The 24824-nt window shown below is 31.9% G+C and overlaps 1 protein-coding gene across 2 annotated transcripts; it reads left to right on the forward strand.

The window, feature by feature from the left end:
• The first annotated feature begins 6354 nt into the window (after window positions 1-6354).
• LOC107014670 lies at window positions 6355-16465 on the forward strand. Of its 2 annotated transcripts, none has more exons than XM_015214690.2 (3): window positions 6355-6510; window positions 8957-9819; window positions 16063-16465. In XM_015214690.2, exons 2-3 carry the CDS (start codon window positions 8960-8962, stop codon window positions 16235-16237), a joined length of 1035 nt encoding a protein of 344 aa, XP_015070176.1. In that variant the 5' UTR covers window positions 6355-6510; window positions 8957-8959; the 3' UTR covers window positions 16238-16465. The 2 variants fall into 2 exon arrangements, with proteins under 2 accessions (XP_015070176.1, XP_015070177.1); XM_015214691.2 differs by lacking the exon at window positions 6355-6510 and adding an exon at window positions 8609-8785 and having other exon boundaries at window positions 16063-16376.
• The last annotated feature ends 8359 nt before the right edge of the window (window positions 16466-24824 follow it).

Raw genomic sequence — 24824 nt, forward strand, 5'->3', positions numbered from 1 at the left:
TATATATATATAAAGTAACTAAATCAAAATTTTAACTTTCTCAAATTAAAAAGAAATCTATCACTTAACTTGAAAGGAAAATGTATTATTATACTTACAATGTTAAATATAGACAGATCCTTCACTTGGATTGATATTCATACAATTTAGAATGACATTTAATATAATTAAAAATTTAACTTGATAGTTAATTCTTTAAAAAATAACTACAATGAAAATCAAACTTTCAACATATATTGAAAATAACTAAATCTAAATTTTAACTTAATTATATATATATATTAGGAAAAGAGTCATATTTGCTCCTGTACTCTTTAAAAATAGTCATATTTATCCTTCGTCATACTTTTTAAATATATTTGCCCTTGTTACCAAATTTTAGGTACTTATTTACCTTAGATTGTTAAATCTGATGTCCCCACTTTTATTATTCTATGTGGGTCTATGTGGCGCGTGTGAATATGTATATATATATTTAACTTAATATTTATTTTAAATTTAATATTATATCCAATTAACTATTAATTATACCTATCTATCTAACCTACCAAATTCAATTTCTAATATATTTTTCATTGTCAATTTTCTATGAGAAAATCACAAAACTTTGGCAAAAAGACTTATGGTAGCTCACCCACGAGAAATTGGGCTTAATTTGCTACTTTATTTGTGTGTTTTGCCATAGTACTTAAAACAGTGTTTAATTTTTACTGCATTTTGTGTGGTTAGTTATTTGTGCTAAAAATGGTCATATAATATGATGAAAATGATCTAATATGTAAATAATATTAATGTGACAACTTGCTACTACATTTTCTGTTAAATTTCTCCAAAAGAAATTATGAAATTGAGCTTTAACTTGCTTAGTAGGCATAAGTAATATTTGATTGGATATAATATAAAATTAAAAGAAAATATTAAGTGAAATAAATATACATATCCAAGTAGACATGTCACAGAGGTACCACATATGATAACAAAAATGAGGACATGCAACTTAGTCGTCCAAAGATAAATATGTATCTAAAGTTGAATGATACGGATAAATATATCAACAAAATATGACAAAGGACAAATATAGAGTATATAGACGAATATGACCATTTTATGAATACTTTAACGTCCTTGTTGAAATTAGAGAAATTTTTCTAAATTTTTGTGACTATTATTTTTTGGAAATGAATTATCAATTAAAAACTTACATTTCAATGCAACCTTTTACAATAAATACATTTGATTTCACTCTCTCGCATTGACTATGGCCTTTGTGGCATTAACCAATGTACTATTGGAATATGAAAAAATGACAGAAATCTCACATTTAAGTTCTCTTATTACCATTATTCTCTATTAGTTTTATAGATTCTCAAAATTCATCATATCCGAGCATCAGAATAATGTATTATCACATCACATTAATGTATCTCGCGCATCAGATTAATGTATCTCGTGTATCAGATTAGTGTATCATGTATAAAATGTACATCAGATTAGTGTATAATGTATAAAATGTAATGTATCTTGCTTAACGATTAATGTATCTCGCGCATCAAATTAATATATCAACGCTTTTATTATTGTATCAGTTTGAGGGATTTCTGTACTTATAAACTTATAAGGGACAAATGATAATTTTGTCTTAAAAGTATGTGATTTCTGTCATTTGCCCTTGAAATATTGTAATAGTCCAAGCTATTAACGATATTATTCGTTTTGGGCCTAGTCCTATACAACTTCAGAAGTATAAATATTTCAAAGATCATTAATTATAAGAAATTATATAGCCAAATCATTAAACTTAATTTTATATTAATAAAGTCATTCAACATAAAAAAATTTCCTTAAAAAATCACTCAGCTAAATTTGTTATGAAAAAAGGACAATTTTCACATATAGCAAATAGAAAATTCATATTGGTATGTTATAGAAAGTTTGCATAATTGTGCTCAATAGCAAACATATATGTGTATAATTCGCTATACATATACAATTGAAGCGAATTGTATAAAACGAGAAAGAGAGAAATTATATACAATTTGAATTTGTATAAAACGAGAAAGAGAGAAAGGCAACAAAAATTTGGGCAGGAAAATATTTGTATTGTATAATTATAAGATAGGATGATTACATACAATTTGAATTTGTATAAAATGAGAAAGAGAGAAAGACAAAAAAGACTTGGGCAGAGAATATACAATTGAATGGAATTGTATAAAACGAGAAAGAGAGAAATTATATACAATTTGAATTTGTATATAACGAGAAAGAGAGAAAGGCAAAAGAAACTGGTCATGGGAGTATTTTTATTGTATAATTATAAGTGTATAGGATGAAAATATATGTATTTGCATGTGCATATAGAATTTTCTCTCACTTTTACAAATAGAAACACAATTATACATTTTGTTTCTTTTTTTGTATAAGCGAGAGAAGAGGGTGGCGAGAGAGATTAGGGAGAGTGGCGAGCGAGATCTGGGATTGGGGAGAGAGGGGAACGAAAATATATCTATTTATACAAATTTCCTCTCGCTCTATACAAACACAAACACATTTTATACATTTGTGTTTGTATAAAAAGCGAGAGAGGCGAGCAAGACTGCCACCAAATGAGAGTGGCGAGTGAGATTCCACCAAGAAAAGTGGCGAAAATAGCTATAGTTTGCTATAGGGTACAATTAAATCAAAGTATATTTATAGCATTTAATTTGAATCAATAGTTTGCTATTATATACAATTTTTCCATGAAAAAGCTCACTTTACCATTAACATTTTGCATTTAAAAATGGGAGAAGGCACAACTACCCTTAGACCAGATCGAAATTTCAGAGACACAACTTAACTAAACTAAGATTCTATTACTTGTGAACTCATTTTATATAGGAAAAATTACGCAACAAAGCAAACTTATACTATTTAATTACTCATCATAACTATAGTTTTGCTATAATTACCATTCGCGACTAACATTATATATTATACGTGGGCTGATTTCGAGTTTGTATAATTAGTCACATTTGTATATGAATAACAAATAATTATTTAACCTATATACATATACAATTTACCTCTCCCACACTATCTGCCGTCTCTCGCTCACCTCTGTCCTCCCTTTCCCAATCTCGCTTGCCTTCTCCTCTCTCTCTCAATCTCGCTTGTCCTATATACAAATGCATATGTATCATATACAATTATATACATATACAATTCACCTCTCTCCCACTCTCTGTCCTCTCTCTCTTGCCTCTCTCCTCTCTTTCCCAATCTCGCTTGCCTCTCTCCTCGCTTTCCCAGTCTCGCTTGCCTCTCTCCTCTTTTTCCCAATCTCGCTTGCCTCTCTCCTCTCTCTTACAGTCTCGCTCGCCTCTATCCTCTCTCTCCCACTCTTGCTTACCATATGTACAAATACATATGTATAATATACAATTATCTAACTGATATACATATATAATTGATCTTTCTCCCACTTTCCCCCCTTTATCTCGCCTCTCCCCTCTCTCTCTCCCAGTCTCGATTGGCTCTCTCCTCCATATAACATGTAGCAATAAAATGTTATTGTGAAACTATAGCTATGGAGAGTAATAGGCTATTTTTAAGTGGCTATATGTGAAAGTTTCCCTTTTATATATAATATTGTACACCTTTTGACTTATGTGGCACACTCCGTGACTCCACGCCGTTGATGTGTGTAGGAGATGTTACGATGCTACGTAAGCTAAAAATGTGTACAAATACTTATACTTTTTCCCTTCAAAAAGCAATGCCCCTTTACATTTTGAATGAGACGATACTTCCTTTCTATTTAAAATCAATGACTCTAAATGAATTTAATTTATTTCATACATTTTTAAACGTAAAATATGATCCTCAAGTTAAATAATAGTACGAGAAATGTATCAATATTATTTTCTAATCTCAAGGCTAAGGGGCTTGCAAACAACCTCTCCCTACCCTTCTAGACTATGATCGAAATCACAAACACACCTTAGATAAATTAAGATCATATTAACCCTGAACTAATTATATATATATATATATATAATTTTGTACACCTTTTGACTTATGTGGCACACCCCGTGACTCCACACAATTGAGACACATAGGAGATATTTCGATGTCACGTAAGCCAAAAAGGTGTATAAAATTACAAAAAAATTTAGTGCGAGAAATAATAAGACCTTAGTTTGATTAAAATGTATCTCTAAAATTTGGGTCATAATCTAGGAAGATACTTCTATCTTTTCCCAAGTAGAATTATGAAAAAATTATATTAATGACCAAACGAATTCACAGTAAGTTGGACTTCTTTGTTTGCATTGTTAATTAAATTCAAATATGAAGGACATTGTTTCTCAAACTCAAATGCTAAAAATGTAAATTGTGATTTTATTAAAATAAATTTGGTCTAGTGATTTTACAACATATTACCTTAAGTTCAGTGATTTTATTGATACAAAATAAACTTTAATGATTATTGTATATAATTTTTCATAATTAAATGTTCTTTTTGAGATATTTATTCACTTTAAAACGTTTCTCAAACTCAAATGATAAGGAGGTAAAGTGAAGTATATATAAGGTTTACTTTTTTTTTTTATATACTTAGTACAATCTCCCCGCATGTATTTTGTAGATGTAAGACTCATCCAAGCGTCGCACATACCCCCTTGGTTGGGACCTCAACACACGAGTAATATTGTCCGTTTTGAACTGATGTCCTCAAGTTTTTAAAATGTGTCACAATAATTAGGAATGTGCATTATTCAGTTCGATTTATTGAATTTCGATTTTTAAATATGCTAAAATAACAAGAATATTTTTTATCGATTTTTGGCCATAACAGTTCATTTTCCGATTTACCCAATATAAAAGTGCTCACTTAAATAGGTTTACTAGATTACAGAAGAGGAATTAAAAGGAATAGGCTATGTTGAAAATGAGTAGATTTCACCAATAAGGGTTGTCGTGGAGTGGTAAATACTCTTTCATTCTTAATCAAGAGGTCTCAGGTTCGAGTCCCCTTGGGTATGAAGTCGCCTATTTTAGGGAGCGCTTTATCCCTAATATGGGACTTTTCGGTATACTAAACACCGAATAAAAAACCAAAAAATAAAAAAAATTAAAAATATAAAAATGAATATATTTATAATGTTTCTTCCCTTTTCTTTTTTCTTAAACGAAAAAAAGAGTCCTTTGTCAACCATATGACCGATCGGTCAAAGTTACCTCTATTTATGGTATCATTTTCTTAAAATAATAATGAAACACAAAGCAAAATTTTATTGATAAGGGAAAAAATTTAATTTAACTTTTGATGTTTTGTATAATGTTAAATTGTAATTTTAATTACGATGAAATATGAATTAAATACTAGAAAAACAGATATTAGTAATATTCTTTGATTTCCATTCTGATATAAAATTTGTTTTTTTCTTTAGATTTTATAAGTATGCTGGTCATTCTTTTCTAACTTTAAAGCATTTTATCAAATTTCTTTTGTACAGAGAAAATTTATAGTAGTTTCTCCGTTTTTAAAAGAATGTTTCTATTTCCTTTTTATTTTTAAAAAAATGCCTCTTTCCTTTTTTGAAAATACTTTAACTTTAACTTTTCACGTGACATGTTTAACACCACAAGATTAAAGGATATTTTGATACATTTGACATAACTTTAATTTAGAACCACAAGATTAAAAAAATTTCTTTCTTTTCTTAAGCTCCGTTTCAAATCAAACTAGGTCATCATTTTTAAAACGGAGAGAGTATTTGTTTGTATGGTTGTTATTAGGGGCGAAATTAGAGGAAATTGAAAGTGTTCACTCTAACCCACTTGGCAAATGTTAAATTATTGGTTTAGGAGTTCAAAATTCACCTTCTAAGTTCAAATCTCAAAACACTATTTTTTTCCCCCAAACCCCTTAATAAATATTATGAATCGTCCATTAATTATAACGTATTATTTGATAACGTATCATATTATATAATACTATAGTATATCATAGAATAAATACAATACTTGAACAAATTATACCATTTTCTATCATTACATAATGCCACACATCAATAATTTAAAAGACAAACAAAAAAAATAAATACACAATAAAGCTATTAAAAAAGATAAAATAAAAGAATAAAATAATCAATAAAATAAAATATTAAAATAACTTTATAATCAAAATCGATCATTACATAAAATATTTTTTTTATGTTATTTAACATAAATTTAATAATACAATATTTTTATATAATAAGTAACAACTAACCCAATAAGGTGATACTAACGCAATTAACTACGTAAACTTTCACCTCGTCGATGAAAAATTACTTTTCTATTTTATAATTAAAAAGAAAAAAAACAGTAAATTTTCATTTGGTAGCCATCCTTCAGACAACGCGTGTTGGAGAGCAAGTGTTGTCATCATAGTCATTTTTAACCCTGTCCGAATTTCTCTTCTTCATCCATTGCCCATCTGAAGCTCCCAATTTTCAAATTTTTTTCATTAAATTTTACAAGGTGACTCTTATTCTATGCTTTTTTGGAATTTTTTCTTATAAAATATATGTATTTTTTGTTTAATTTACCTGCTAGTTTTTTTCTTGATCTTGTGTCTATTTTGTTCAATTTTTGTTATTATTCAGTATTAGAGGGGGAAAAATGAAAAGGGTATTTGGGAATGATAATCTTTCTCCAAAAAACAGAAAAACCCCAAAAATTATTGAGTATTAGAGAATGAATTGGGTGGGTGTGGGGGGGGGGGACATAGAAGATTTATGTAGCTGAATCCATTTTTTGTGGGATTTTTGTTTGTTTGTGGTGGTACTACTGCTGTTGTGAGTTTGCTGGGTGACAGTAGGAATGATTTAATATCAGTTTTGTTCTTTGTTTATGATCTTGGTATGATTTTTATGATGAAATTATGTTTGCTCTTTTGGGAAAAAGTTGGGTTTTTTCTTTTTGCTTGGTGGTTTAGATATTTGAGGGAGGGATAAACTATAAAGATTCTATCTTGGTGTTGTGTTGGATTATTTAGTTAAAGAAGCCAAGTTGAAAGCTTGGATGGATTAGAAATGGGTGTCTTTAGTATTGTCTGAACTCATTGCTAAATGAAACATTTCGTAAACTATAAAGTTTCTGTCTTGGAGTTCTAGTGGATTTTTTTGTTTAAGAAGCCAAATTGAGAGTTTGGTTGGACTGGAAAAATGTTGTGTTTAGTATTGTCTGAACTCACTGCTAAATGAAAGATTTCGTGAACTATTAAGTTTCTGTCTTGGAGTTCTATTGGGTTTGATAAGAAAGCCACATTGAAAGTTGGGTTGGCCTCAAATGGTGTCTTTATTATTGTATGAACTCACTGCCAAATGAAACATTTCGTAAACTATAAAGTTTCTGTCTTGGAGCTCTATTGGATTCATTAAAGAAACCAAATTGAAGTTGGGGTGGACTAAAAATGTTATCTTTTTGATATTGTCTGACCTCACTGCTAAATAAAACATTTTGTGAAGTATAAAGTTTCTGTTTTGGAGTTCTATTGGATTAGTTAAAGAAGAGAAATTGAAAGTTTGGGCGGACTAGAATTGGTGTGTTTAGTATTGTCTGAATTCATTGCTAAATGAAACATTTTGTAAACTATAAAGTTCCTGTCGTGGAGTTTTATTGGATCCATTAAAGAAGCCAAATTGAAGTAGGGTTAAAGAAGAGAAATTGAAAGTTTGGAAGGACTAGATTTGGTGACTTTAGCACTGTCTGAATTCATTGCTAAATGAAACATAAACTATAAAGATTCTTTCTTGGAGTTCTATAGGATTTGTTAAAGAAGCCAAATTGAAAGTTTGGGTGGACTAGAACTGGTTACTTTAGCATTGTCTGAACTCACTGCCACATGAAACATTTTTGTAAACTATTAAATTTCTGTCTTGGAGTTCTATTGGATTTGTCAAAGAAGCCAAATTGGAAGTTGCAGTGGGCTCGAAATGGTGTATTTAGTATTGTCTGAACTCACTGCTTAATGAAACATTTTGTAAACTATAAAGTTTCTGCCTTGGAGTTCTATTGGATTCGTTAAAGAAGCCAAATTTGAAGTTGGGGTGGGCTCAAAGTGCTCTCTTTAGTATTGTCTGAACTCACTGCAAAAAGAAACCTTCTTTACTTCTTGATGTAGTGTATATGATTCTTTTGATATTTTTAGTTTCTTCACTTGGTTATGCAACTGGTTGATTTGGTAATGAATTGGTGTGCTCTCATAGTGTCTTTTGCTAAGAGTTTATCTGGAACTGTAGTATAAATATGTCTTATAGATTCAAAGGCATGGTTCAGGTCTGCATACATCCTACACTCCTCAGACCCACTTGTAAATTACACTGGGTATGTTGTTGCTTTGATTCACAGTATGAATTTCTGAAATTTGATGTCAAAGAAACACTGATAGAAGTTGCGTATAAGAGGCATTATCTTGTTAGTGTAGTTTCCCTTCTTTTTTTCTTACCTAGTTTCTATGTGCAAATTTTCTGTTTTCTCTAGGGAGAATCTGTAACTTTTTTCTTCTCATCTTACAGCAAAATTCATGCATTGTATGTCTGTTAACATTTATGCATTGTATGTCTGTTATCGATTGTGTTTTGTATTTTGATGACTTAAGTTGGTAGTGCATTGCGCTGCAATGAACTTGTTCATGCATTTATGATGCATTATCTGAATATCAAGAACTGTGTTGTGGTGATTGAAGTTACGAGTTGTTTGGTTAGAAGGAAATGGAAAGGAAGGAATGTAGCAGGTGACAAAGATAGTACAGGTTTATTCAAAATTACTGTCTTATTCGGTATTTCTTTTAGTCAACACCTTAGTCTTCTGATATGGTCTTAGTGAGATTCTTTCGTTCAACTGTGCTGTACTTGCTGATACTAACTAGTATTGTACATCTTTATTAATGACCTAAGTTCCTAATTTGAATTTACCAACACAGGTAATGGCAGTTGAGGAAGATATTGATCTTTCAGATTTGAAGTACCAACTGAGCCAAACACATGTTAGTTGGAAGCAAGAGATGGAGGAAAGCCAGTCCCAAGTTGATGCCTTGCATGCAAAACTATTAGATGTAAAAACTTGTATTCAGGGGTCAGAAGAAGATACAAAGAAAGAGTTAAATGTTCTTTGGAGCAGAGTCAGAACTGCTGCAACATTAATGATGTATTTGAAAACTAAAGCCAGAGTCATGGCTGTTCCTGATTTGGCCTCTACGTCATGCGGTATAAAAGAACTATATGGAGTAGGGCTTATAGATAAAAATGGTGTACCGTTGTCCAGTTGGTCAAGGGACATAGATCTCTCGTCTTTTGATGATGCTGATGATGCAGCATTGATTAGACTTACAAGTACACAAGATCCTTTTGATGAACAAGATGGATCTTATAGGAGCGAATTACTCAGAAGTGCACAATTGGTTACATATGTTATGGAAAATCTTGTCAAGAGGGTTATAATGGCTGAATCTGAAACTGCTTTAGAAAAGGAGAAGGTAACAATAGGTCAGGAAGAGATTCAAAAAAGGGCACTTCAGATTGAAAACATGTCTACTAAGTTAGAAGAGATGGAAAGGTTTGCTTTTGGTACAAATTGTATCTTGAATGAGATGCGCCAGAGAGTTGAAGATTTGGTCGAAGAGACTTCTAGACAGAGACAGCGAGCTGCAGAAAATGAGCAGGAGCTTTGTTGTGTTAAGAGAGACTTCGAATCTCTGAAATCCTATGTCAGTGGTCTCATTAGTGTCAGAGAAACTCTTCTGTCATCAGAAAAACAATTCCAGACAATTGAAAAGCTTTTTGAACGGTCAGTGTATCCCTTTCGCTGGTGAACAGAATTTTCTGTTTTCATATAATGATGATGTAGCTGTTTATTTATGTTCTCTGAGTAATAATGGTCGGTGTGCCTGTGATGTCAGAAGAGACTACTGCATAATATGTTGCTTGATGATATGTCTTAATACTTGCAATGCAGTTTACCAAGAGTATATATCTTTCTATATCTTATAGCACACCTTTCGGAGTCAATAGGGTTAGAATCTAGTTATGCACCCGACATTATACACATGTTTTCTGATCAAGTTATCAATTCATTTGAGACTTTGAGTTTATGTCTAACCATTTTTTCCAGCTATATTCTCCACGACACCAGAATGTTATCTGGTGTAGTGGGTTATAATTAATTTGCAATGTCTTTATGTACAAAAACGATATAAAATGAAATGGATCACTTGAATTAAGAATGAGGAATCATCATTTTTTTAGTGCAAAGGTTTTAAGGTTGAATATAGACTAGCGTTATGACATGTCCTAGGGTACAAAACTTGGAACAAGAAGGGCTGAGTGCAGGTTTGTAAAATCTCTTCTTTGATCCATTTGTAAAAGCACAGAACTAATGAAACTATGAAAGTAGTGATGAATCATCTTTTACAATTCTTTGAGAATGGTAAGATTTTATAAGCCTTACTTGTGGGATTACATCAGGTATGTTGTTGTTGTTGATAAGATTTTATAAACAGAAACAGTGAAGCACAAAGTTTGTGCGGAATAAGTTCCTTTACATCACTCTAGGAAGTTCAGAAAGTCTTAACATTTTATCTGCTGTGTGCTGACTGCTGATCTTCTAGTCTACACCTAAAAGTCTAAAACCAAAAAAGATGCACATTTATATTTCAATTTATGTATATTTTCATATTTGCTTTCAAAACATAGTCAATTTCTTTCTTTCCAAATCACCCACCATATGCATGAAGGAATGGTCTCCTAGATTTTCTTCCCAATACCCTTACCATTCCAACAATGCAGCATTTGTTTGATAGTCCTAGGCATCACCCAGCTTAACTTGAAAAATGTTAAAAAACAGATTCCACGTTTGAGTTGTGATGCTACAATGCAGAAATACATGATAAGCATCTTTATTCTTTTTCATACTGTATACATCTACTATAAATAGGTATGCCCCTTCCCTATGAGGCTGTTGTGTAAGAAGTGCTTCGAATGTGAGGGTCTAACAAAAACATGTCACCTTGTATGGTGCCCTGGATATCCATATCTGCCTCCAAGGCTAGAAGCTGTAATTCTGATCCAATGTATTGGAGGTCAATACGAATTAGTAGCAGCTGCTGACCGAGAAGGTACCTTTACTTAACGGAACCCATACTAGCCAGTCAACTACCATTTCCTGGAATTTGAAGCTTTCCAATATTTTGATGAGTTGTGAGAACCTATCGACTTCCTATCCACTTAAACAACAACAACATATTTAGTGTAATTCCACAAAGTGGGTCTGGGGAGGATAGAGTGTATGCAGACCTTACCCCTACTTTGTTGGTGGAGGTTGTTTTCGGTAGACCCTAAGCGCAAGGAAAAACAATCCGAAACAGTAGGACAAAAGAAGTAATGGAAGTGAACAAGCTATGGCAAAATACTATATAGAAATCATATGACAAATCATTTTGAACAGTTTATAACAAAATAATACGACAAGCAAAATGCAAGAAAAAACAAGCAGTAATAGAAATCAAAAGGGACAAGAAACTGGAAGTGTAATGATACGACCACTAGTATGGAAGGAAAATGCTCTACTACCTATTAACCTTCTATCCTAATTCGTGTCCTCCACAACTTTTATCTACAATCATGTCAGCTAAAATCATGTGATGTCCTGACTAATCACCTCTCCCAATATTGACAATACTTTTTTGGGCTACCTCTACTGCCCTTGGAACCATCATTAGACAACCTCTCATACCTCTGCCATCTGTGCATGACCTCTTCACGTGCCCAGGCCATCTGAGCGTCGCTTTTCGCATCTTGTCCTCCACTGAAGCCACTCCTTACCTTGCCTCAGATATCTTCATTTCTAATCCTATCCCTCCTGATATGCTCACAGTCTCGCACATCCATCACAACATTCTCATTTTCACAACTTTCATCTTCTGAACGTGAGAGTTTTTAACTGTCCAACACTCCGCCCCATATAACATAATTGGTCTAACTAGCACCTTATAGAGCATGCCTTTAATTTTTGGTGGTACCTTCTTGTCACGCAAGACACTAGGTGGGAGCCTGTATTTCATCCACCTTGTACCAGTTTAATGTGTTACATCATCGTCAATCTCCTCATTTCCTTGGAAAATAGATCCAATATACCTGAAACCTCATATTTTTTTGATTTCTTGTGTATCAAGCCTTGCTACACGCTAGCCTCATGTGTCATATTACTGAACTTGCACTGTAAGTATCCTGTTTTGGTTTTGCTCAACCAGAACCCTTTAGATTCCAAGGTTTGTCTCCAAACGTTTAGCTTAGCGTTTAACTCCGCCGTGAGTCTTTTCAATTAAAACTATGTCATCTGCAAATAACATACACTGTGGCACCTCTCCTTGGATATGTCGCGTCAATTCATCCATCACCAAGGCAAACAAAATCAGACTGGTAGCTGATCTGTGGTGCAACCCCATCACAACTAAGAAGTACTTCGAGTCTCCTCTCGCTGTCCTTACACGAGCCTTGGATCCGTCATGCATATTCTTGATCGCCCTAGTGTATGCCGCAGGTACACCTTTAGCCTCCAAGCATCTCCATGAACCTCCCTTGGGACTTTGTCGTAAGCCTTTTATAGGTCGATGATTACCATGTGTAAGTACTTCCTCTTCCTATATTGCTCCACTAATCTCCTTGCTAGATGAAAGCCTTCTGTAGTTAAGCGCTCCGACATGAATCCGAATTGGTTCACGATAATAGCTACACCCCTTCTCACCCTTATCTCCACTGTCCTCTCCGAAACTTCCATAGTGTGGTTTAGGAGCTTGATACCCCTATAGTTGTTGCAATTACAAGTGTCATCCTTGTTCTTAACAATAAAATCATTGTACTTCACCTCCATTCTTTGGACATTTTTGCTGTCTTAAAAGAGACAATAAACAACTCAATTAACCACCCCACACCTACCCTGCCTGCCGTTTTTCCAAAATTACAACGGGATCTCATATAGCCCAGTTGCTCTTCCCCTACACAACTACGAATGACACCCTTCCTCAACCTTTATACACCTACCATACCCAAAATCTCGGCGCCTCTCAGAGTATTCTAAATTCCCTAGCAGAATGTCTCTGTTCCCCTTTTTGTCCAAGAGTTCATGGAAGTATGATTGTCATCTCTGGCTAGAGAGTGCCTGCTCCACCAGTATTTTTCCCTCTCGTCCTTGATGTACTTCACTTGGTCAAGGTCATGGGTCATCCTTTCTCTCGCCTCGAGACTAGCCTGTACAATTTTTTATCCCTGCCCTTGTCCTATAATTCAACATACAGGCGTTCAAAAGGCGCCGTAAGCGCTAACCTCGCCTCTAATACAACATACTTCTAATCCACTTCATAAAAGAAGAAGAAGAAGAAGAAGAAGAAGATAACCTATCCTCTTCCACAGTCATTGGAATTTCTCCTGAAACTTAACTCCCACCAGTACTAGATCTACATTGTGTGATAGTATGATGGGTATGCCTCACTTAATTATGAAGATCTGGAAATAATTCCTTTAGAGGGGAGTGTTATGCATCATGCCAAAAAAGAGTGTTGCCACCATCACCTACCATAATCCGTGTTTCTAACAAGGTCATCCCAAAAACTTCTTATATGCTTCCAAACACTGACCACTCCATGTGATGAGGTAGTAATTTTGGTACTCCGGTTATGCTCTCTTCCGTACTTTTTGGTAACCACCACTTTCCATAACGCTCCTTCATTTTGATTGAATCTACATAACCACTTGAAGAGTAAGCCCCTATCTGGTATCTATGATTTCTCACCCCCATTCCGCTTGCTTCTTGTTCAACTTGACTATCCTCCAATCAAATAGGTGAAATTTTTTTTCTCCTCCAGAGAAACTCACTTCTTAGAGTATCTTGTCTATTTTCCACCTTGGCAGGCATTGGAGAAAGAGACATTGTATGTGTAGGAAATGAGTCCAAAATAATATTAAGCCAACCTGCCTCCCAAAGATAAGTATGGTCTTTTCCATATTGTTGAAGGCTTGAAGCTTTGAATATTTTTTTGAAATGGTTAACATCACTGAAGCTTTGTAATTTGACACCTAAAAAGTTCCATATATACTGTTAGCAAGCTCCCACTATTACGCTTAAGTATTGCGGCCAACTCTGTAAATTCTGTACTACATTTACTGGAACCAAGTGACTCTTAATGTGAAGACCTGACACTCCTTCATCAGCCTCAGGAACTGAGCCCTTTCTGCCTCACATAGAACTAAGGTATCAGCGGCATGCATGATGTCGGTGATAAAATTTTCTGGTTGGCACCTAATATCTGAAGCCCTGAACCCACCTTGTTTGTTCTTCCACCTTTAGCATACTACTGAAACACTCCATGACAGGATAAAAAGAAAGGGGCATACTCAAATGACACTATCCCCCTAATTGATGTACTAGACTCAATTTAGATTCAGATAGCTGGATTTGATGATCTTATTGTAAATATGGCTCACTGTTGCCTATGTACTGGTTGTAGTAATATACAATGTTACCCGTTTCAAACAAAAAAAAAAGGGCCTTCCGGGCTTCCATTGATAATCAGAGAAAATCCCACAGTTGGAATAATCACTTCGATCCATTTTATCCGCTTATTACCAATTCCCAAAGCCTTTAGATCCCAAATCCCAGTTAACATGATCATATTTCTTTAGTCTAACTTGCAGATGACTCCAGGCTTCCCTTGTTTCTGTCTGGTGTCTCAGATTTCCTTGGCAATTAACCCGCCATCCATGATTTGCCGCCTTTGATGGAAGTCATTTGAGTATAACCAACAAGCTTTGCCAATGACTCTCTTCAATCTTTCAGTAAGGTATGTGGCAATAATCTTGTCGAAGCTCCTGATCAAACTAATTGGTCCAAAGTCCCAGCAATCTTCTGTTTTTGCTTTCTTAGGAATAAGAGCAATAAAAGAAGCACTAAAGAAGTTCTTCTCTAACTTCTCAGTATGATAAAAGTGAAATAAAGCCACCATTATGTCTTCCATGATGATTAACCAACATTTTTAGTAGAATGCCATAAAAAATCAATCGTTCCAGGAGTCTCATCTCTCTGCCAACTACTAATAACATTCTAAACTTCTTCCTCAGTAAACGTACCCTGAAGAAAGTCGTTCTGCACTAACAGGTGAGGAAGGTTGTCTCGTCGAAATCCCAGGTCTCCACCTTCCAAGACAGATTTGGTTGAAGTCCTTCAGTAAAGTAACTGCTCCGAAAATGTCCAACACCAATCTTGACTCTTATAATTTGTCAGATGATCTGGTTTATCCACTACTTTAATCTGGATGTACTTGGTTTACTGGACAAAGAGTTCCCTTTCTCCCTTACAGACCAAGTGAAGAATTATCTAGCCAGATATAAACTCAAACGATGAAATAAAATTCAGCAGTGTTCTAAAATCGGGCTACCTGCTCTTACAACTGTCTACGGTGGGCTTCTCTTAAGATAATAGTGTTATAAATCTCATACTAATAGATGCACCATAACAGATGTCTGAGCACATCTAGTGGCTTATACTTGGAATCTCTTCTCCAGAATATAAATGTCTTGGGAGTTGGGACATAGATATTCGAGATACTTCCTTCTATTATGAATCGCCCTAAATTTCCAGTAGATTAATTCCGTAGCTTGCTTTGTTGCAGCAAGATGATCAGTCCGAGGGGTCGTTTGGTACAAATCAAGGTTATCCCATGATTATGATTCCACCTCCTTTATGAGATAGATAACACCAAGATTCTTGTATAAAATTTATATAAGTGTTAGCTAATACCAATAACCAAACGGTGGACAAATGCAACCGGGATTAGTATAGTAATCCCGATAACCAAGCAACCCTTTAGAAAATATTCTTTATACAGATGGAGTTGTGGTTATTGCAAGAATTACAATTGTAGAAGTTTGTCTTATATGTCGTTGTTTACATGAAAGAGTGTAGTATAGTAATTAAAACAGACGGTAAAGTCCTGTATCTGCGATCTTTTTTGTACTCAGTTTATTTTATGTGAACCAGGTTAGCTGCAAAGACAACTCAATTGGAGAGTGAGAAAATGCAGAAAGAAGTTCAAGTCCAAAAGCTTATAGAAGAAAATGTGAAGTTGACAACTCTTCTTGACAAGAAAGAAGCACAACTCTTAGCCATGAATGAACAATGCAAGGTTATGGCACTTAGTGCTTCTAATATTTAAATTCTATGAGATTTTTCTATTCAATGAATGCATCTTTGAGAGGAATATGCATCTATAGTTGTATTGTTGTATTTGCTCATTAGGTGGAGTGAAGTAATTCAACTATCCAGATGAACTTTGTTCTTAAATTTAATGTTAAGTTGTGCTGCACCGTCTTTTGTTTCTGTGCAACGACCTCACTCCTAAACAAGTTGGAGTTGGCTATATGAATCCTCATTTCTTCTTTTATCTCTTGTGATTTTAGTTCATAATGTTCTGCTCCTAGCTAAGGAGTAAGGACAATGACTAGCTAGCTATATTGTGTGATCACTTCACTACACCAAAAATAATCTTACCGGCAATAGTTTAATTGTTGCTAAATATGTATCTTTAGTGACAGTTAACACTCTTTGTATATGTTCCTAAAATCTATAGCGATATTGAATCTAATGACGATTAATTAATATTGGTAAAAACTTTAGCATTTTTTGTTAACATGTGTATATTTATTGCTACTAAAAGTTGTTTTTGCAGTAGTAGTTGCAGCATGATTTGTCCTTGTTAAAGAAAATCTCTGTCGAGTAATGAGTTCTCGATAGAGGTAAAATCTAGGATGTAGAGTCTGTGAGTTCAGAGTGAGTGTGATCTTGTTATATGCATAAGTTTTGAATATATATCTGACAAGTATCAAATTTGAATCCATTATTCTAGAATAAAATGTGTTCAATGCTAAATCCTAGTTCGGTTTTTAACTTGCATGAGGCATTCTCTATTTGTTCAAATTGATAAATATAAGATTTAAATCAAAATTACTGAGCTCGATTATTCTCTATTTGTTCAAATTGATAAATATAAGATTTAAATTAAAATTACTGAGCTCGATTGGTCGAACTGTAAGCTATACATACACTAGCTCAGCCTTGGCTTACATTATACATTATTGGATACGATACGAGATGCTTCATGCACCGTGCTAGTATCACTTGTTTTTTTTATTTATTATTGTAGCATTAGTTGCATGTTGTAATGTTGGAATGCTCTTTTTAATTAAAAGGTGCAAAAAGCTCAATCTAGCTAAGCTGAGGAGGTTTGTTGATCATGATGGATCTAAACATTGAGGGTTAATTAGAGTACATGAATACATGCTAAATAATAAAATGTTATCAAATAAATAAAAAAGAACATGTGATGTTTTCTTGTACATGAACAAACTCATTTTAGAAAAGGAAAAATAAGTACATTCATCTCCTTTTTTATCACCACATCACTGTCAAAATTAATCTCCCATAACCTGCATAACACTATAGTCCTTTTCATCTTTGATCCCTATGTTGTGGATAAGGTAAACCATGTTTTTTTTTCTAGACAAAATCAAATCGAGATGAATTCAAAATTTGAATATTAGGAGTCGTTTTGTCGCTGATCAGAGTTATGCATGCATGTATTAGTAATGTAGGGATTAATTATGATTTATGAGGGAAAACTATGTGTTATTTAACGCAAGTACAGAGATAAGTTTTATTTATTCCACTGGCTATATATTCTCAACAAAATAATATATAGCTTTTCTCATAACTTATATATGTATTAGTTATGAGTATTCGAAATTTCTAAATTGTGAACCAAACTTATATTGATTTTATACATGAACAACTTATTTTCAATCTACCTACCAAACGTCGTATAAGTTATACAAAATTAGTACATGAATTACTTGTTTCTTACCCAACTACGGGTTCAACGTCAGGATTCTACATAATTTATTTGATTTACTTTGTTTAAATTCTATTATATGTACTTATTTCGTGACTATTCTTAACACATGAAGTGTTGTTTGATAGAGTGTTTTAGCAAAAATAATACTTACATTAATTTTATGTATTAGTAATACCTTATTTGGTACAGTTGTTCACGTTTTATATAATCAATGATTGTATTAGTTATACAATATATTGTGTATTACTAATACTATGAATTTCTAGGTACTAGTAATGCAAGGGGTTTAACGTACGCATTAGCATGGTTAAAGACCCTATTGCCCCTCATTTTTTTACATTTTTTCCACCATAATTATGAAGGGTATTTTTGTAAATAAATATTTTTATGTAATGCATGTTATTTTTAATACACCAAATCTAACAGTGCATAAGAAATTATCTTATATAATCAATGCAAATATTACTACTACACTCTATTTTTAATTTTTTTTGTTTCCCACCCGATGTTCGGAGCTCCAATACTAAATTCGGACCGTACTCTGCAGGGCTCATTCAAGGTTGACGCTCCCAACATGATTTTCTCCATATCTAGGGCTCAAACTCGAGATCTCTGATTAACGATGAAACAGTGCACCACAACCCATGTTGATTAGTACACTCTATTTAATGCGCTCTATCAAACGATCTGGAATAGAGTTCGAGCAAAAACTAGTGAATTCGTATGCATATGACTTTGAATTTCCATTGGTTGCATTGTTGTACTCTTGACATTATTGTTCATTATTGTTTTGGAAACAAAGTACGTAATGGTCCATCTTTCTCACTTCTAATTAATTTGGTGTGTTTCACATTAGCTGTGGTCTAGTTGTTTTATGTCAAAATTGTCTAAAAGTGCCTACAATCTAGGAGGAATTTAGGGTTCCTAATGTGTGAAATATTATTGAGAATGTAACATGAGTCTGCTTGGTTCTTTGTATCTAGGTTTGATGAAGTAATTATATTTTGATTTATTTCTATTTTTTTTCATCAAGAGTTTCGTAATTGGACCTTAAACCCCTTTTATATGTCGGGAGTTATTAGTGTATGCACCGAGCTTTGCTTTGCTATGGTGCTATCGTAGAAAATACTATACTAGGAGATGGTTCTGAAGCAAATATATTTCGTGCTTTTAACCCAATTTAAGCCGAATGAACTTATTCTATGCTCACCACTAACTACTTTTGCTTAATGTACTTATTTCGTAAGTGTTCTTAACACAACAATAGAATTTGAACTAAAATTACTGAATTCACATACATATGACTTAGAATTCCCATTTGTTACATTGTTGTGTTCCTAAAGTTTATGTTCATGTCTTAGTTTATGACTTGTTCATTTAATTCACATTATTGTTTTTGGGAAGAAATTAAAGTAATATGGTCCATCTTTTTCACTTCTAATTAATTTGGTGTGTTCATGTCCATTGTCTAAAAGTGCCTATAATCTTGGAGGAATTCAGGGTTTATGATGTGTGAAATATTATTGAGAATGTAACATGAGTGTGCTTGGTTCTTTGCATCTAGTTTTGATGTAGCAGCTATATTGGGCATTATTTTGCAATGCATCATTTTTTTTATGACAAGAGAAATTTGTAATCGCTGTCCTTCTGGTGCGCACAGGGTAAAATTCCCGCTCTTATGCAATAGATCGCAAATCATATAGGAGAGGTAACCCGCACTAGGCATGCCCGATGCGACGAGCTCGATCGAGAAGGCAAATCCCTTACTTTTGCTGGCAAGGGGTTTCGAACTTGAGACCTCCAACATGGAAGTCCCAAGCCTAACCCCTCCTATGCTATGCATCATTAATAATGCTATCATGGAAAATACTTTATTTGAAGATGGTGATGGTACAAATAGATTTCGTATTTTTAATCCAACTTTAGCCGAAGATCTTATTTTAATAGTCACTGCTAACGCCCTAAATGCTTTAGGTTTCAAATCTTTGAGATTTCTTTTTTCAATAAACGTTGATAATGGTTACGTACATTTCTATTTATGGATGAGTGCTCTTGCCAGGGGTAGAGCCACCTTGTCCATAGTGTCTTCATCGAAAAATTATGCGTTATATACACGTAAAGTTTTTACATTTATATATATATATATATATATATATATATATAGATGGTTGTCGCGAACCCACATTTTGCCCTAGTTTGATTCCCTGTATATATATATATAGATGGTTGTCGCGAACCCACATTTTGCCCTAGTTTGATTCCCTGTATATATATATATAGATGGTTGTCGCGAACCCACATTTTGCCCTAGTTTGATTCCCTGTATATATATATATAGATGGTTGTCGCGAACCCACATTTTGCCCTAGTTTGATTCCCTGTATATATATATATAGATGGTTGTCGCGAACCCACATTTTGCCCTAGTTTGATTCCCTGTATATATATATATAGATGGTTGTCGCGAACCCACATTTTGCCCTAGTTTGATTCCCTGTATATATATATATAGATGGTTGTCGCGAACCCACATTTTGCCCTAGTTTGATTCCCTGTATATATATATATAGATGGTTGTCGCGAACCCACATTTTGCCCTAGTTTGATTCCCTGTATATATATATATAGATGGTTGTCGCGAACCCACATTTTGCCCTAGTTTGATTCCCTACATGAGCGTTTCATTTTTTCGTAATTATTTTGCCTTCTTGAAGTTTGTAAGTAAATAAACTTGAGTAAGTTTAACATAAATGTTCAGATTTTTTTTTCAATTAAAATTTTATTTCGTTAAATTTTAATAATTTTTTTCAATTAAAATTGAATTAGTTCCTTAAATATTAATATATATGTCTCGTGGAATAAGATTTCCTTATATTTTAATATCTTTTTCCTTTGTGGAATAAGATTTTCTTAAAATTTAATACATTTTCCTTATGAAATAATGTTTTAATTGAAAAAAAAAATCTGAAATTTTAATATATTTTCCTTTTGGAAGAAGATTTTCTTATATTTTAATACTTCCTTTGTGGAATAAGATTTTCTTAAATTTTAATACATTTTCTTTCTCTATAAATAGAGATCAATTTACCCTATATCACAATATTATTAAAAATAAAATCTCTATAAATCATTATTTTTTTTTAAAAAAAAATCTATTCAAAATTTGAATTCCCTTGATAAAATTACTATGCACTGGCTCTTTACCGTGATCGATCTAGCTTTGAACCTACATACCTAAGACTGTTTGCTTAGCCAAGTCCTTAGCCCTTAGGATCTAGAGTGGATTCCAATACATCCAAAAACACACCATACAATTACACGAAGCTTCAAATCATACGATAACACATTAAAAAGAAGTTATTATATAAAAGATATCACGTAAATCAAAGCGAAAAGAATAATATACATTAATATTAAATTTGCATCTATATTAATGGTATAGCAGCACCCCTTGATGACCTAATTATAAATTTTGAATTCATCAATAGCTTTGTATGTTCACGTGCTTATTATAAAATAAAATAAAAAAAAAATCTACTCAAAGAAAATGCCATTTGTGTGTTCCATATTAATTTTACAAGTTTTTGGGTCCTAGTGTGATCCATTCTCATTCATAGAACATGGGAGGGTGCACCCCACTCCATTAATCATTTTTATTGACCTTTATTTACACTTTTTGAGGGTTATTTGTGTTCTTTTTTTGTTATGTGGTGAAGGATAATATTTGATTAATCATATTTATCTAAGTTAGGGTTTAATCATAAATTTTGATTATCTTTAAAATATAGTTGAATTTCAAGAATTTGAAAAAAATTATTCAGATATATATTTATTTTATCATAATCTCTAAAAAAAATTATCATTTTTTTTTCAGAATTCCCCTATCGTTGATATATCCCGACCCTCCCCTATGTATCCGGATTCTATCCCCTCTCTGATATATTCTTTCCCTCTCGTATACATCTCCCTCCACTATGTATTTGAATGTCCTATCCCTTCTCTAATACATCCCTCCCCTCTTTGATACATTATCGCCTATATATCCGAATGTCTACTGATTTTTTTTTGAAAGTCCAATGATATATTCGGAAGTTCAATGATGTATCCGAAAGTTCAGTGATGTATTCAAAATCCATAAATTTTGAAGGAATTTTGTAATTTACAAAAGAGTAGGGAAATAATGTAATTAACTCTTAACACTAAGGAATTTATATAAATTATACAAAAAAAATAATTACTTTCACTCAGAAACTTTAACATTTTTTCCCAATTAATTATGTATACCAAACACAACTTTAAGTTTCAAAAATCACAACTTCAAAACTTAATATTTCAAGTTTCAACTACAAAAGATATATATAATCAAAAGAGAGCTAAGTACTTTTTTATACGAATAGTATTAACTATGTAAAAATATTTACATAATCAGATCACTTATTAAATAATCATAAAGCAAAAATCCTGAAGCCGCTACATGCTATCACATAATATAATGTATTGATAGAATGTAACATACACAAGAATATTTGAAGTCAAGTCTATTACTTAAATCCTTTAAGGTATTAGTAATTATCTAGCTAGTATATGCCAACTCAAGTCTTGCTTGTTACTTTTTTTATATCTATATTTGTCATAACAAAAAGCTATTGGAGAATTTATTTCTTTGGTATTTAGAGCAATTGACATACAAGAAGGAAGCTTTATTGGCCATTGAACATGGGAAATCAAAAAAAGTTCTTATAACATGCCATCAAAGCACCATTCTTGTGGTTCAAAATTGATTTCATATTCATATGTTTTTTTTTTGTCTTTCAACATTTTTCTTAAAGACTAATTAAGAAAAAAATGTATTTTTGTCAGATTTTCTGTGCTTATGTTTTTTGACAATTCATAATAGGTCACATGCAAGGTTTTCCATGTTGAGACATTTTTATTATCACATTATTACAAAAATATTGCAAAAAGAAACATAACAACATATATATATAATATATAGTTTTCTAAATGAATGTTTTGTTCACTTAGGAATCTTCATGAAAATGAGAAGACATGATGATAGGTTATTGTCTTTTGTTGCTAATTTTTTTTATTAACTAACTACTCTATAAAAAAAGTTATTCAACCTCAAATTCAGAGTTTTATGACAAGTTTCAAGTCTTTATTATTTATCAAATCCTAAACCCTTTTATTATTAGTCAAAGTGGAACGAATATGGTGTCAAAATCATCGTGTGTGATATTTCATCTGTCTTAATATACTTGTAGAAAAAGAATCTTGAGAATAAAATTATAAAAATTTATTCAATATTTAAGATATACAATTTTCTTTTTATCATATTAAAATAAGAAAAATCAATAAGTATAGTACTTTTATATAATTTTTAAATATTTTAATTAAATTTTTTTATCACGTGAGAATTAGTACTTCCTATCTTTTTTTTTTTGGTTAATAATGGTTATATAAACACTTGTCATGTTATCCACTCCAAGACACTAGAAGCCACATGGATAGGTAACAATTATATATATAAAATCATAAAGTTTGCAAACTCTGTGGAAGATTTTTTTTAAAAAAAATAAGTTTGAATTTTATAGTTTAAAAGTTGAAAGGTTTATATTTTCTTTATTTCGTATTAATTGAATTTGTGAGCTAATGTATATATATTAAAAAAATATTAAGAACATAATTTCAATTATAATTGCAATTATTTTTATAAAATCATAAATATAATTTTATAAGTAGTGTAATTTATCTTCTAGAAAATATAAAATTTCAATATAAAAAAAATAATTAGACATATATCTTAAACAAAAAAAAAACAAACATATATGTTAAACTTTGAACAATGAAAAAAGTCTGAAGAATTCAGTTAATATAAAAAAGCGAGGGTATAATGTATTAAAATATATTTAAAAACCATATATCTTAAATACACTTTGTGAAATATTAAAATTAAATCGTTATCAAATTAGAAAAGAAATATTCTTTTTAAAATGGATTAGAAAAAAATAAAATAAGTAAATTAAAAAACAAAAAACACTAGTTTTGATCACTTGTCTCAATTTAGAGTACACTATTTGATTGGATATTATATATATTTTGCTTTTGAAATTTACGGCCTCAAATAATTTTAAACGTTTATATATTTATAAATTATTTTATTAAGACTTTGAAATAACAAGAATTTTAAAATTAAAATTCTTCAAAATAAACATTACTTTTTATTGTAAAACTGATTAAAAAGAAAATATGGGACAAAAATTGAATGAGGTGAGAATATTAATTAACTAGGACTCTAACATATTTTCAAATTCAAGCAAATATGATGGAGTACTGACAAATGTTCTTTCGTCCTTAATTAAAGCTATTGACAAATATTTTTTTATTTTTGATTAAAAATTTTGAGTTTGAATCTCCTTAAATATGAAGAATATTTTTAAAAAATACTTTACTTCTTGATTCGAGTTCAGATCTAATCAAGCTTCATTATAAATATCAAACACGGATAAAAAAAATAGTCAAGAAAATACGTGTTATATGGTCTTCCCATCAACAATTGTTGCAATTTCATTTGACAATCAATTACTCATCTCACATTTGATGTGATGTATACCAAATTTAAGAAGAAGAAGAAATAATTGTCATATTTTAATTTTAATAATTTCAAAAAATTAAATTATATTAGGTTAATTAAATATTTAAAGTTTAAAACTACAAAAGAATATCATGATTTACGATTTTTCTTATATCAATATTGTAAAAAGTATATCTTAAAAATTTGATTGAAACTCAAATAATTTAACCTCTCAAAAACTAAAATATAAACAAGTATATTAAGATGAATGGAGTATATTTATAACTTAGTGACATGAAGCAAGTATATATATATATA

This window comes from Solanum pennellii, chromosome 3, assembly GCF_001406875.1.
Source record: "Solanum pennellii chromosome 3, SPENNV200".
Taxonomy (NCBI): Eukaryota; Viridiplantae; Streptophyta; class Magnoliopsida; order Solanales; family Solanaceae; genus Solanum; species Solanum pennellii.

What these genes read in the sequence shown, in the direction of transcription:
- LOC107014670 (XM_015214690.2), top strand. Translation starts at nt 8,960, where the DNA reads ATGGCAGTTGAGGAAGATATTGATCTTTCAGATTTGAAGTACCAACTG. An exon ending in ATTGAAAAGCTTTTTGAACG is followed by an intron (nt 9,820 to 16,062) that starts GTCAGTGTATCC and finishes TATGTGAACCAG; the next exon opens with GTTAGCTGCAAAGACAACTC.